At 38.5% G+C, this 13,097-nt stretch overlaps 1 protein-coding gene across 2 annotated transcripts in view; it reads right to left on the reverse strand.

Annotated features, from left to right (window-relative positions):
- The window catches only part of kiaa1549la (KIAA1549-like a), a 133,709-nt gene that overhangs the window by 70,548 nt on the left and 50,064 nt on the right, over positions 1–13,097 (reverse strand). For both annotated transcript variants that reach the window (XM_069685614.1, XM_069685613.1), the window contains exons 4-6: positions 12,410–12,525; positions 5,802–6,024; positions 1,839–1,972 (exon numbers count right to left, since the gene is read on the reverse strand). In XM_069685614.1, coding sequence (XP_069541715.1) covers positions 1,839–1,972; positions 5,802–6,024; positions 12,410–12,525 — 473 coding nt within the window. The remainder of the gene's footprint in view (positions 1–1,838; positions 1,973–5,801; positions 6,025–12,409; positions 12,526–13,097) is intronic.

Raw genomic sequence — 13,097 nt, forward strand, 5'->3', positions numbered from 1 at the left:
TTCCATTTCATTATTTACAGCAAACACAAACAGGCAGCAGAGGGCATAGACATAATTTAAATATAATTATGAAATATATAATGCTATGATACTAAATATCTGCGAAGTACATAGGGAATAGGGAACTTAATTATTAAGTTTTTGCTTTATTTTACATGGATGAAGTGGAGGACTTGTTAACTATGGCCAAAGTAGTCATGGTCTACCTGGCCTTTAAAGCTGTTGGGCATGTACAGCAGGGTTGGAAATTAACTTTTGTGTCCACTTGCCACTGTGGCTGGTGGACACATAGACCATTTTCTTCCGCTTATCCGGGGCCGGGTCGCGGTGGCAGCCTACTCAGTAAGGTGACCCAAGCGTCCCTCTCCCCAGCAACATTTTCCAGTTCCTCATGGGGGATTCCGAGGCGTTCCCAGGCCAGACGGGACATATAATCCCTCCAGCGAGCTCTGGCTCTGCCCCGGGGTCTCCTCCCAGTTGGACGTGCCCGGAAAACCTCCAAAGGGAGGCGCCAAGGAGGCATCCTAACCAGATGCCCGAACCACCTCAACTGGCTCCTTTCAACACAAAGGAGAAGCAGATCTACTCTGAGCTCCCCCCTGGGCTCAGCCTTAGAGATAGGATCTCCGAGCTCCTGACCCTATCTCTAAGGCTGAGCCCAGACACCCTCCGAAGGAAACTCAATTCGGCCGCTTGTATCCACAAACTCATTCTTTCGGTCACTACCCAAAGCTCATGACCATAGGTGAGGGTTGAAACGTAGATCGACTGGTAAATCGAGAGCTTTGCCTTCAGGCTCAGCTCCCTCTTCACCACCACGGTCCAGTACAATGCCTGCATTACTGCTGATGCTGCACCAATTCGCCTGTCAATCTCACAATCCATTTTACCCTCACTCGTGAACAAGACCCTGAGATAAATTTGTAACTGCATGTGAAAAATAAGAAAAGATTGATAATATTATTATTATTTAGGTTAACGTGCTACTTTATTTCATAATGTAAATATTTACTTGTTACTTTAAAGCTATTTTCATTTACAATGCTATGATTATGGTATTTTTATTTGGACCACTCTGTACTAAAATAATAGCTATAGCTACATACAGGGAAGTCCTTTTTTTTTTTCTTACTAGAGAAACAAACTTAACTTTATTGCCGTATGATAGTGTAAGTTCAACAACTGGCTCAATTTACCCCACACAATGTAAAACATTCAGTTTCTACTAACACATATTTCTGCCCATAAATGCATAACAGAGACATCATGACACTTTAAATAAACAATGTTATTTTTTCTTCTTAAATAAAGCCTGTGTCATGCTCCGAAAATAATGCGAGTCACCATAGGATAAAGACTGAAGATACTCGAAATTCCCATCACATTTTTCCATGCACATTAATATTTGGGTATATGGGATGAATTATAAATTGACCCTATCTGCCTCTGCTTGCTGAGCCCTACTTTATGATTCATGTGGAGGGTGCATGTAAATCCTGTAGTGATGAGAGAACAAAAGGGGAAAAATGATAAATAGATTGTGAGTCCAGAAATATATAATAATGAGCCGCCACAAGCACTCCCCTTTAAGTATTAATTGCTACCAAACCTGTCTGACTTGTGACCTTTTATTGAAAAAGTAAGTGCAATTTTATGTGTTCTGTAAGGAAGGCACTTGCACAGTAGAAGACCAACAGTATGCCAACAATGTTATAGGTACGTAATATGTTTTTATTGTTGTGAGTTTACACATTGACATGATTAGAGTGTTTTATGTAAATATGACATAGCTGTCGTAATTTTGCACAAAAAATAGCCTCAATGAACCCATGTAGTACCTCCACAGTGAGCCTGTTGTAGGTCTCCAGCACTTTATCCTGAGCCTCTTCAAATGCGTTCCCCAGTCTCTGCTCCAAAGTTTCGACAAAATTGCAGGAGATGATGTTATCTGTTGGGCCGACGAACCTCAACACTAGGGGGAAAGAGAGGTAGTTTAACTTAACAAATCTAATATATTTCTAGGAGTTGACATGGTTTCAGGACAATTGCTCTGGGAAAAGTAGACACCAACAGGGCAGCTGAGAGTACTCAAAACTAGAGTAGATTTTCTACTTTAATTTTTTTCCCCCTGTATTTTCATCATTATATTTCTGTAATGGTCTTAACTTTGTTTTTAATCTCAAATGAAATTAGGTGGGACGGTTGTACTTGTAACCTTATATTCCTCCAATTACAGAGTGCCTACACTCATTCTGTGCATACTCAATTTGATTTTGTTTGTGTTTACGAAAATGAAGCCACGTATGAAAGTCACTCAAAAAGTTAGCGCTGTCGCCTAACAGCTAGACTCTCAGAGAGCTCCTAACTTAGCTCCTAACTTAGCTTTTAAAATTCTATATTCTTTCAAAAGCTGTGATTAGTTGATCTAAAAATGAAAAATTAATCCTCTTCGTGATAATGGGCATAGAATGACAGTGAAAGCGATCGGCCATCATAGAATCTAGTCAGACATTGTGTAATTATGAACACTGTTTTATGTAATAAACATCTGTTGAGTAAATTGTAAACCATACTATATGGTACGGTAGCCTACAAATGTTTGAAAACACATGCCCACTTGAGCAGTAGCTGATAGTTATAATTATTTGCTCATGTTTATTCACCACTCTGGTAATTTTATTATTTAATCCAATTGAAATTAATGAGGGAAAATGGCTCAGCTTTTATCAGTTTTCTGGATACAAAACAAATTGCATCACAATATGAGCACTTTAATTGTTTCTGTGATCACCCTGCTGATTGACGGTTGCGATAGACCCAGTCATCACTGCTGCACTGTTGCATTTCTCCAGTTGCCAAATATCTTCATGTTGTGATCACTTTCATTTCCAGTGATATTGCGGTGTTGCCTTGAGCGGGAGATGTGAGCACATTTCTAATGAGATCTACCACAAACATGACCCTTGACGATCCAATCTGTAGCGTTTAATTAAGTCATTGTTTCAGTATTTGGAGAACATTTCTCCTATCTCTCTGTCTTTCCGCCATTTTCTCCTCTGCTTGAGAAACTCCTAAGTCTCTTAAAAGTCCTCCTCACTTCTCCAGTTTTTCACCTTAGGAGCTCTGTTAAGGGCTAAGATGCTTTGTAAATAACTTTAAGGGGAAAAGAAAATGTCATGATTCTAAGAATTTCGGAGAATTTTCCGCTAGTCTTAAAAACCTGCACAAAAACTGGGAAAGAAGAGGTGGAACAATGAAGTGACCTATTTTCAAACACGGTGGTGCTGATTAGTGCAGGCTACATCTCTAAAAGGCAAAAAAAATACCACTGGTCTCATCTGCAAAACATTGCAGACACAGAGCAGTATTTACCCAATTGGTAATCTTATGCAAATTTGTTGTTCTTGCCTCAAGTGCCTACACCCAGAGCTGCATGTTATACAGTACAAGCAAGAAAATATGTAATTTGGCCATAATAAAGACACTGATTGTTGTTGTTGTTGTTGTTTGTGTATGTGCGTGTGTGTTTGTGTGTGCGTGCGTGTGTGCGTGTGTGCGTGTGTGTGTGTGTGTGCGTGTGTGTGTGCTGAAATGTGTTTTTTTTAAGAGGCTTAAGGGGCTGACTAAATAAATGGCCCAATTTGGCTTTGCTCTGCAATCATGGGAGTTGGTATGGGATTTAGGGTATCAGAGAAGAGTAAATGGAGAGCAGACAAGTTATCAGATTTTTTTTTTAAATAATCTCTGCTATCCTCTTTTCCTGAATCTCCCTATTTTCTCATTGCATGTTCTATCTCTCTGCTCACCCTCTGCTCATACTCTCTCCTGACTCTCTTTGCACATCTCTAACCTCTTATCACTTTACACTCCATATCAAGATTCTATTGTGCAACTTTTGATCTTATCTTACTTTCCATGACTTTTCATCACCTGTTTTCAGCTGAAAAGAAAATGTCATGATTCTAAGAATTTCGGAGAATTTTGTCACTAGGAGCATATCTTTGTCCTAAGAAACTAAATGAATAGGCCCCTAGTTGAATACAAAAGTTGCTGCTTGCATGTGTAAAGAGGAAAGTGTTAGCTAACATGTTTGTCACAATAACTTTAAAAGGACACATTACATCAGATGTAATGTAATGAACTTATTTTTCTTCCCCAGTGGCCACATCAATTAAAGCACCAACTTCACAAGAATACCATGTACTTTAGTTTATATCATCTATGGCTACATGACAAAATCATATACAACCTAACAGGGTCCAAAATAAGCACTTGCCGTCGGTTGCCATATGAGGTAAAAAAATGCACATAATATAAATGAAGTAATTTGCCACTGCCTTATCACTCAACACATACAAGCTAATGGCATGCAAAATTTGATGGTCGATAATTATATCCTCCTTCTTTTATTGGCACATACTTCCCTCCAAGTGAGGAATTTGGTGGATTATGATTGATGATTAAGAGGGAATATTTTAATATTGGTCAATACAATATTTTTTGGGGAAATCTCATTATGCCTTTCATTACTATTAACCCTATGTCAAATGAGCTGGTGTGTGTTTAGTGACTTTTTTTCTGTACTGGCACTGTATGAAAAATTACTTATTGTTACTATTTTTTTGTTCCAAGGACTTTTATTTTTGTTGCTGTTGAAACATAAATATGCAAGTTGCTGTTGTAACGTGTTGAACCTCAGCTGCGCCTGGGAATTGGATTAATGTCTGTTGCACAACTCTTGTTGGTTGGTCTCAATACAGTAGAGAACTACTAAATGAAGCACTGGGAAATATAAATTATTTGAGCCTGTTTGGACAATCTACTTAATAAAAATGTAATTTAAATTTGTATCTGGGGCTGTGTTTGTGCATTAATGAAAGTAATGCTCTAGATAGACGTGACATTTGAACCCATAGCAGTGACAGAGAAAGGGGATTATCACCTCTATCTACAATAAGAACAACTAAAAGAGTAGTTGTCTGTCACCATTACACAGCCTCATACCATGGTGGTTTATGGAGAAGGTTATTAAAGTTCCTTTGCATTTGCCCACCATTATCTCCCAATACTCTGTCTTTCTCCGCTAGTCTTAAAAACCTGCACAAAAACTGGGAAAGAAGAGGTGGAACAATGAAGTGACCTATTTTCAAACACGGTGGTGCTGATTAGTGCAGGCTACATCTCTAAAAGGCAAAAAAAATACCACTGGTCTCATCTGCAAAACATTGCAGACACAGAGCAGTATTTACCCAATTGGTAATCTTATGCAAATTTGTTGTTCTTGCCTCAAGTGCCTACACCCAGAGCTGCATGTTATACAGTACAAGCAAGAAAATATGTAATTTGGCCATAATAAAGACACTGATTGTTGTTGTTGTTGTTGTTTGTGTATGTGCGTGTGTGTTTGTGTGTGCGTGCGTGTGTGCGTGTGTGCGTGTGTGTGTGCGTGTGTGTGTGCTGAAATGTGTTTTTTTTAAGAGGCTTAAGGGGCTGACTAAATAAATGGCCCAATTTGGCTTTGCTCTGCAATCATGGGAGTTGGTATGGGATTTAGGGTATCAGAGAAGAGTAAATGGAGAGCAGACAAGTTATCAGATTTTTTTTTTAAATAATCTCTGCTATCCTCTTTTCCTGAATCTCCCTATTTTCTCATTGCATGTTCTATCTCTCTGCTCACCCTCTGCTCATACTCTCTCCTGACTCTCTTTGCACATCTCTAACCTCTTATCACTTTACACTCCATATCAAGATTCTATTGTGCAACTTTTGATCTTATCTTATTTTCCATGACTTTTCATCACCTGTTTTCAGCTGCAGGTGAATGCTTGGAGTGGGCATCCAGGTAGCCACAGGAACAAGAACTGCCTTTACCAATGGGGTGTGCTGCCTGATGTCTGACAGTAGCTTGTCAAAACCATAAACATTCAGTGCCTCAACCACAAAGGGTGAAATGTAAACAGTTTTGCCACTTGTCACGTAGTATCCTAACGTCACATTGTGGGGACTGCAGTCATCACGTTCAACCTGTAAGAGAGAAAAAATTCAAGTTTAAGACTTTTTCTTTTACTACACTTACATCTGTGTTTCAAAAGAGACTGTGAATATACAGTATATCTTAAAAACATGGTGCTACCAGTATGTCTTGAGGATTTGTGTTCTCATTGCAAAGCAAAACACTTCAAAGAAGGACTAGACAAACAGTATCAGGGAATAAATCAGGTGTAAAGCATAATTTCTAATAAATGCTTTATTTTTAGATACAATACAATGTACAGGAGTAAGACTATATAAGTAATCTATCAAAGACCTTCAAGGCTTGTATTTCTGGAACTACACCAAGCTTTAGTTTATTTTTCTAGAAAAAAACACAACATTCTTGGTGGAGCTGTATCGCATCCCATCTTTTCTTTTCCTGTTTTCTTCCTCCATCTAGGTGAAAGACAGTAAATAGCCGGAGTAAGTACAATTAATTTGCCATATTGTTATACCAATAGTCGGTTGTAAAGTCTTCTAAATTCCTGGATGTAAAATTTTCACCTGCAATTTTTTGTTGTGGTCCCTGTAATATTGCTTGGAAGCGTACTGAGGTGGATAGGCTATGTTTGAATTAAAAAATGCAGTTGGGATGCCAGAATAATCGGCGACATGCCAAAGGGGATGTTATCTGTCGGATTCCATAAAGATCCCGAAATACATAAAAAATTGCCATAAACTGCCATAAAATGGGCATGGAGCGATCAGAAGAAAACTGAACAATGGGAGCCCAAAAGCAATGGATTCCGCTTGTGTAGCAACCACTTCATATCAGGTACAGAATACCACCCTTCTTATCGCAATCTCTTATTCATTTCTTTGGCCTTTTGTTTATTGATCACGAGGCGAAGTTGTCAACTTCAACTTCTGCGTTACCTTACTAGCGTGCTAGCTAGCTACCGTATGCAATACTGTAATGTTGGGATTCTAAGTATGAATTTCCGCTACGTTTTAGGGAAAAAGAGTGATAATCCTCTGTCACCCGACTATGTCCCATCCATTTTCAAACATGTACCATCCCTGGAGAAGAGAAGAAGAAGAATGCGGGAGAGCAAACCCAAAAGAAGAAAGCAGGCAAAGAAGTCATCAGTGGCAGCGGTAACTCTTCCATCAGATTGTCCTCAAGATAGCAGCATGCATCCAACTACCGACCATATTCTTACGGGGGCAATCCTCTGTGAATGAATCTACCCACGAAGAACTCAAAAATGATTTACAGCCTGTTCTTAATGGGAATAATGATCTATCAACTAAACCATGTTCCAATGAAAACTGTATGAAACGCATTAAATATCTTGAGACTGAATGCCAAGCTCTGAGGACTGAAAATATGTTGTTAAAAGAAAAAATGAATAGAATTGGACTGAGTGAGATGAGTCTACAAAACAATGATAAGAAGGTTAATATTCTGTTTTTTTGAAAATCTTTCTTTTGACTTTTTGGCTTATTATTTTGGCATTGATTCAACCACTGTTTCAAAGCTTTTCAAACACTGCGTCAGTGTAATGTACTGTAGACTAGTGCCAAGTCTATAGGGAATCCTCAAGAAAATCTCATCCATATGCATTTAGGAACAGTAACTTTGAAAAGACAGTTTGCATTATTGACTGTTTTTAAATATGTAGAGTATTGAGAAACCAAGCAACTTATTAGCCAGTGCTCAATGTTATTCAACATACAAGTCACACCATACAATGAAATATTTAATTGTCATTTGCCTACAAGGTTCCATTTGTTTTATTTCCAAGGGATGGGGAGGCCGCACCGGTGACAAGTTCATTTAAGAGCAAAGTATTTTTTTAACTAATTTGCTTCCAGGAGACCTTGTTTTGGCAGGCAAAGGTTTTAATGTCAGTGAGTCCATCCATTCTTACTAAGCTGAATTAAAGATTCCAGCATTCACTCGTGGCAAGAAACAGATAGCACAAGATGCTTAGTATCACTAAGGATACACACTGAAAGAGTCATTGGAGTTCTACATCAGAAATACACTGTTTTGCAAAGTACTGTCCCCATAGGTCACTTACATTGACAGAGAAAATGATGTGATTTACCTTGACAAAATTAAGTATTAAAGTATGTTGTGCTCTTACAAATGTCTCTGAATCAGTTGTACCCTTTCAGTGATCCCATACCAAATATAGGGTGATGTAACTCCTACCACATGATTGCAAGTGTGACTAATAAACATCAGAAGGAAATTCTTGTTTGTTAGCCTTTTATTTCTCAAATACAATACATAAAGCTAAAAAGCCGGGTCATTAATTCCTTTACAAAACTTTTACCCAAGTTATTTTTTTAGTTTTTTTTGTGAATTGATTATTTTTCTGCAGCTTGGACAGATCCACTGTTTAAACATTATTTTCATGTGAAGGCAAGTTTGGTGAAACTTTTTAACTAAACAAAAACCTGATGCGCAGACATGTTCCCCTCTTGAGGCTCTCGACAGTAGCACAACTGCTGAACCTCCCCGGCAAATGCTGCTGCTGCTGCCACTTTTGGAGCAGAAAAAAATAAATGGGTGTACAGGTGAAATCCTGGATCCAGCCGTTTCTACCAGGCTGGATTTTTTTGCCAACTCCTCATGCTTACAACCCCATCTGGAAAACACAATAAATGAGTTTAGATATATTTCAGACAGTACTAATGCTTAACATGAAAAAAACATGTCACAGAACAAAGATTTTTATTTGATAAACATTGCTGAGTCGAATTTGTTGTTTGAATTTAAGTTTAGCACACAAGCTTATCTGCCTTAACTTAGCCTCAGTGGTGAAGCTATGAGACACAGGGTAGCAGATCTTTTTTATGAGGGACACTGAGGGCTTTCTAATGTCTGTCTTTGTGGCTGCTCTGATGGTAGATGCTGTGATCCTACCGCCTCTTTGTTCAAACCAGATTTCGGACTTATGCTGTGCTCGAGTGCCTCTACAATATTGCTCTGAAAATATGATGATTACACAAACTATTACACAATTACATTTATAAGCCAGTAAATGCATCTCTGATGTTTACATTGACATCATACACATGCAGTGCATATATTATTTTAGATGGACTATTATCAGCTCATGGTTTTATTTTAAACAACATTAATCCTAAATAATGATTTACCTGTTCTTTGGTCACAGTTATGTGTTCAAACAGTGCTTCTGCTCTGTCTTGTAACACTGCTAGGCTGACATCCCTTGCCTGCTTGTCGTAAAGGTTTGTGAGGGGTTCTAGTAGACCTAGAATGACAGCTTTTGGCACATAGGATGCTGCATACTCTCTGACAACAGAGAGGACAGCTGGCTTCATGATCTGTCCCTCTTGTGTACAGCTTTTGGAGGGGTTTTTTGGGAGCTGATTTTGCTCAGTAGGGGTCAGAGATGGGAAAGCTTGTGGAATGGGACAGTGGCCTTTAGAAGATCTTTCTTTTCGCTGTGTGTTGTTAAAAATGATGTCCTTGCCTTGCTGATATTCCACTCTTTTAAAAAATTCTTCATTTGGTGTGGCCCACTTGCCCTTTTAGATGTTACAGCTATCTCTTCCTCTCTTCCATGGTTATGCTGCCATACCCTGAACACAGCTGACAAATTTGAGCAGCACTCAACAAGCTGTGCAATTGCAGTGTGCTCCTAACACAACTGCATCATTCCTGACCTGACCATTCCTGATTCACCTGAAATAAAAATGTAATGGTACTTGCGTGATATTTGCTGTTTTTCATTAAAGCATAATTTCAAACAAGAGGTGGTGCCTTTCTAAATTAATTGGGTGTGTAGTGGGGGTTGTCTGAGGTACTTATAGTTATTAATAGTAAGCGTACTATGTGCAGTAGATAACAGTCAGCATGACTTCTGTCAGAAGAAGCTGGATTATTTGGCGTTGGTTTTGTATAATCCTTTTCAGAAAAATGATCGGTGTTGGCGTATAACTGTCTTCTCAGTGTTGTGCCTGGAGTTTACATGAAGCACAGCTAGCCACCGCTATCTAATAGCATTAACAATCAACAGAACTCGGTGTAATCTATAAGGTAATCAGGACACTCTTTGTTTGAACTTGAAAAAAAAAAGCAAGCATCAACGGTGGTATCTTTAGAAAGGTAAAGTCTGATTTCAATCTGTGCTAGCTGCGTCACTTTCTGACATAGCTGACATATGGCATAAAACACTTCACGGCATGAAGAGGAAAACAATATCATCCAGTCCCCACCGTGAACAGCACTAAGTCGTTTCCATAATATTGTAAAACTGTACTATCCCTTTCACAGTGATCATTAAATCAACCCTTGGTAAATAAGAAGATACAAGCTAGTTAATGCTAGCTTGTGCTACTTTTGTACTGTATTTAAGCACACAGTTGCTAATGCGACCGGGGATGAAGTGACACTTACCCTTCCAGTGACAACAAAGCAATTTTTTGCTGGTAGACTCCAAAGTTGAATATTCATCACAAATCCAGATTTCATCCATTTGTACCCCTCCAGGCTTTTGTATGCTTTCAAAGACTCTCCAGAGAACGAGGAAGGAAAGTTGATGAGGTAGTTATAGATATCTGGATACTGCAGGTCGGGTACGCCGTCCGTCCTGGCTGTTTCAATCCTTGCGGAAAGCACCCCGGGGGCATTATAAGGGTCAGTTATATTGAATATGTCTAGTTTTTTATGATAGAATTCAATGTCCTTGGAGTTAAAGTGGGCTGTGAATTCTGTCGGCTTGAAATAACCACTGGCGCCATTCATTTTTGCTAACGGGTTTCCTGCTAACATGGTGGCGTAAACAAAACAAGTCATGTGATGCCCGGAGCTCTATAATATATTTGTATGTAGTATATATACACATATAAATATATCTATATCTATATATTGTATATATATGTTTATGTACATAAATGCATATATATATATAAGCAATTACAGTTAACCACATTTTCAATTATGTTACACATTAAAATACTGCTGCATGCCAATTTCATGCCATTTGACAATCCCTTTCCCTGTTGAAGCAAATTTTTGCCATCACGTGTTCCTGTGAGCACTGGTTAATTTGTAGATCATTTTATACCTTGCAGGTGATGCGGCTGTCTCTCAATAGTGTGTGTGTGTGTGTGTGTGTGTGTGTGTGTGTGGCAGCACAGATGAAAGTGGAGTGGAGCTTAGAGACACTGAGTCACTCCCTGTGCTGGCTCACAAACAACTGGATAAAAATAGAAAAAGCCGGCAGATGAGGACAGAAACCAGACAGAGCGCGGGATTAAGAGAGGCAGGTTGACGGACAGAGAGACAGGCAGGCGTTAAATGCAGTGCAACAGACAGGTTGGCAGAAAATCTATTGACTTAAACCAGGCAGATAGGGGAGATTGAGTAAGAGAAGGCAATATTGAGAGATAAACAGGGACAGGGTGAAAGAGTGATCATTTCAGAGAAAAGAAGGGACAGAGAAGAAGAAAAAAATAAGGTTCTGTTGGAAAATAACAAAAGAGAGGTTGGACAAATCAAACAGAGACAAAAACAATCCTGATGGGGCAACAGAATAGGAAGATAACTTGACTGCACCACTATGATTCAGGAAAACAAAACAAAAGGCATACATTCTGCATTGAGTTTCCATTTCCTTGATAGTGTTAGTATGAGTTTGTGTATATTAACCTCTCTACGTAAACTTAGCATACTATTCAAATTGTTATTTCTATATAGATGATGAATATTGTACATGGTAAATAGGCTGCACTAATACAGCGCTTTTATAATCTTCAGACCATCATTCCCCCATTCAAATACTGATGGCAGAGGCTGCTATGCAATGTGCCAAGCTACCCTTCAGCACTGATTTAACACTGACACACATTGACACACAGATGGCTATGCTTTTTGGGAGATGGTGGTTAGCATATTGAATGCAATGGTGCAATGTACACTGAGCGTCTGTGAGGTGGATGGATTATCTCGGCAAAGGAGAAGTGCTCACTAACACAGATTTAGACAAATTTGTGAACAATATTTGAGAGAAATAGGCCTTTTGTGTACATAGAAAAAGTCTTAGATCTTTGAGTTCAGCTCATGAAAAATGGGAGCAAAAAGAAAAATGTTGCGTTTATATTTTTGTTCAGTGTATATTGAAGGAGCACAGCAAGATAAAGATCTAAAAATAATTAACCATCCACCTGTGTCTAGTTACTAATGTTTATTTAATAGCCTTATGTGTATGTTCTCTCACCAGTGTGAATGCATCCAAATAATCATGATTTCATAACTCAGTTCATAACTCAGTAAAGACTGATCCATGAACTCATGCAAATTATTATCCTATTTAATAACCATTGCATTGTTTTTGCTAGTTGCTGACACACATTTATTAGTCAAAGATTTGTTGAACCTGTAAGAGACACTGACCTGTGCGTAGGCTGAGGAGTCATTCAGAGCTCTTTGCAGGGCATGGCTCAGTCCTTTAGAGAGGTTTTGTTTCAGGATAATGTCAAGACGGTTCCTTCGCAGCTCAATGGACAAAACTATCAAAGAAAAAGATCAGAGCTCAGTCTCTCTGTACAACACTGTCTAACAGAGCTTTTTATTATTCTGTGATATATCTAACTTGGAATACAATAATTGCCTCAAATAATTGTATAATATCTTACCTAACTGATCCAGCACAGCACAATAGAACTGGTAGGGATTCAATATTTTACACAAGGACACTTAAGGACACAGGAGCTTGGACAATGGCCTTTGGTTAAGTTTCTCCATGGTCACTTAACAAAGCTGCTGCCAACCTAAGCCTCACCATAGTATCAAACCAGGACAATTATTTTCCCTAACCTTGTTGTTGTGTGAGTTTTATTTAATCTCATGTAAGACTTCATGTAATAATGTCTTGGAGACATAACAGATATAGTAAGCTCCTGAAATGGCATTTCACTTTTATCCATCACAACTTTGTAATAATTGTTTTAGAAGAATGGCTGAAGACTATACTATACTTAAATTATTTGGGACATGCATTACCTGATTGTACATTAATCTAATTGTTTTTGTACAACTCTGAAGTTTTAGCCATTCATCTTATTTTCTTTACTCTAAGGCA

The sequence above is a fragment of the Semicossyphus pulcher genome, unplaced genomic scaffold (assembly GCF_022749685.1).
Source record: "Semicossyphus pulcher isolate SPU_LCO1_2020_fin unplaced genomic scaffold, fSemPul1.0.p SCAF_8, whole genome shotgun sequence".
Classification (NCBI taxonomy): domain Eukaryota; kingdom Metazoa; phylum Chordata; class Actinopteri; order Labriformes; family Labridae; genus Semicossyphus; species Semicossyphus pulcher.